Source organism: Geospiza fortis, unplaced genomic scaffold, assembly GCF_000277835.1.
Source record: "Geospiza fortis unplaced genomic scaffold, GeoFor_1.0 scaffold97, whole genome shotgun sequence".
NCBI lineage: Eukaryota > Metazoa > Chordata > Aves > Passeriformes > Thraupidae > Geospiza > Geospiza fortis.
The window spans coordinates 2,521,085-2,522,011 of record NW_005054343.1 but is presented as its reverse complement, the minus strand read 5'-3'; the positions used below and the strand labels follow the sequence as shown (position 1 = coordinate 2,522,011).

Genomic DNA, 927 nt, shown 5'->3' with positions numbered 1-927 from the left:
CCAGTATATTCATATTTAGCACAGGATATGTCAATAGTTGGCTCCAGCTCTATCTGGGTCACAGCAGAAAGCCACACTTGGAATTCTTCACACAGAGCATGCCTGAGAAGATAAGCACACAAGTAAGTGTCCTCCTGTGTTATAAAACATATCATCACAGACTAAACTAATTTATTGCCTTCCTGCCAACTGTTTAAACAGTTACAGGTGCTGTTGCTGTGACTGACAGTGTGTTTCTGTAGAACTACACAAGTGCTGGCCAGGAAAACAGCCCAGTGCTCACAGCACTGCTGGCAATAACCAGCAGCAAGCGCGCAACCAGTCAGAGGGTGCACCGCGAAGCGTTTCAGAGGTGACAGGTACAGGAGAGCTGACTATGGATGAAAGCTGAACAGACTTCAGTGCCCATGGCAAGTACAGAGAAGATTTAGCGCTCCAGGGCCGGTTTTTGGCCCGAGTATGGGGCAGAAGGCGACCACGCCGCAGGCCCATCCCACACTCCCCTTCCCTGCGGAGCCACCACAGAGTGGGACAAAGCCCCGAGCCCGCTTTACCTCAGAGCAGCGATATGGGGCTCCGGGCTTGCCCCCAGCTCCTCGGACTGCGGCGGCCCATGGAAGAGAAGAAGGGACGGGGTTAGGGTGGCTCGGCTAGGAGCAGCTCGGCCCGGCCCGGCTCAGCTCGGCCCCGGGCCCACCTGCTGCAGCGAGAGGAGGTCGTTGCGCCGCCCGCGGAAATCGAGACCCAGCAGCTCATCCCGCAGCGCCTCCGCGAAAGCCGAGCCCACCAGAAAACCGGGAATGACACAGTGCCGGAACGGGGCCGGCTCCAGCAGCACCGCATCTGCAAGGGAAAGGCTGTCGGTGAGGGGCGGGGAGCCGCGCCACGCCGTACCGTACCGTGCTGGAGCCGCTCCCCGCGGGCCCC

The 927-nt window shown here is 59.2% G+C and overlaps 1 protein-coding gene across 1 annotated transcript in view; it reads right to left on the bottom strand.

Annotated features, from left to right (window-relative positions):
• OGFOD1 (2-oxoglutarate and iron dependent oxygenase domain containing 1) overlaps positions 1 to 927 on the bottom strand; it is an 8,592-nt gene that overhangs the window by 6,700 nt on the left and 965 nt on the right. The window contains exons 2-4 of the mRNA XM_031058391.1: positions 698 to 843; positions 555 to 601; positions 2 to 102 (exon numbers count right to left, since the gene is read on the bottom strand). Of these exons, the coding sequence (XP_030914251.1) occupies positions 2 to 102; positions 555 to 601; positions 698 to 843 (294 nt within the window). The remainder of the gene's footprint in view (position 1; positions 103 to 554; positions 602 to 697; positions 844 to 927) is intronic.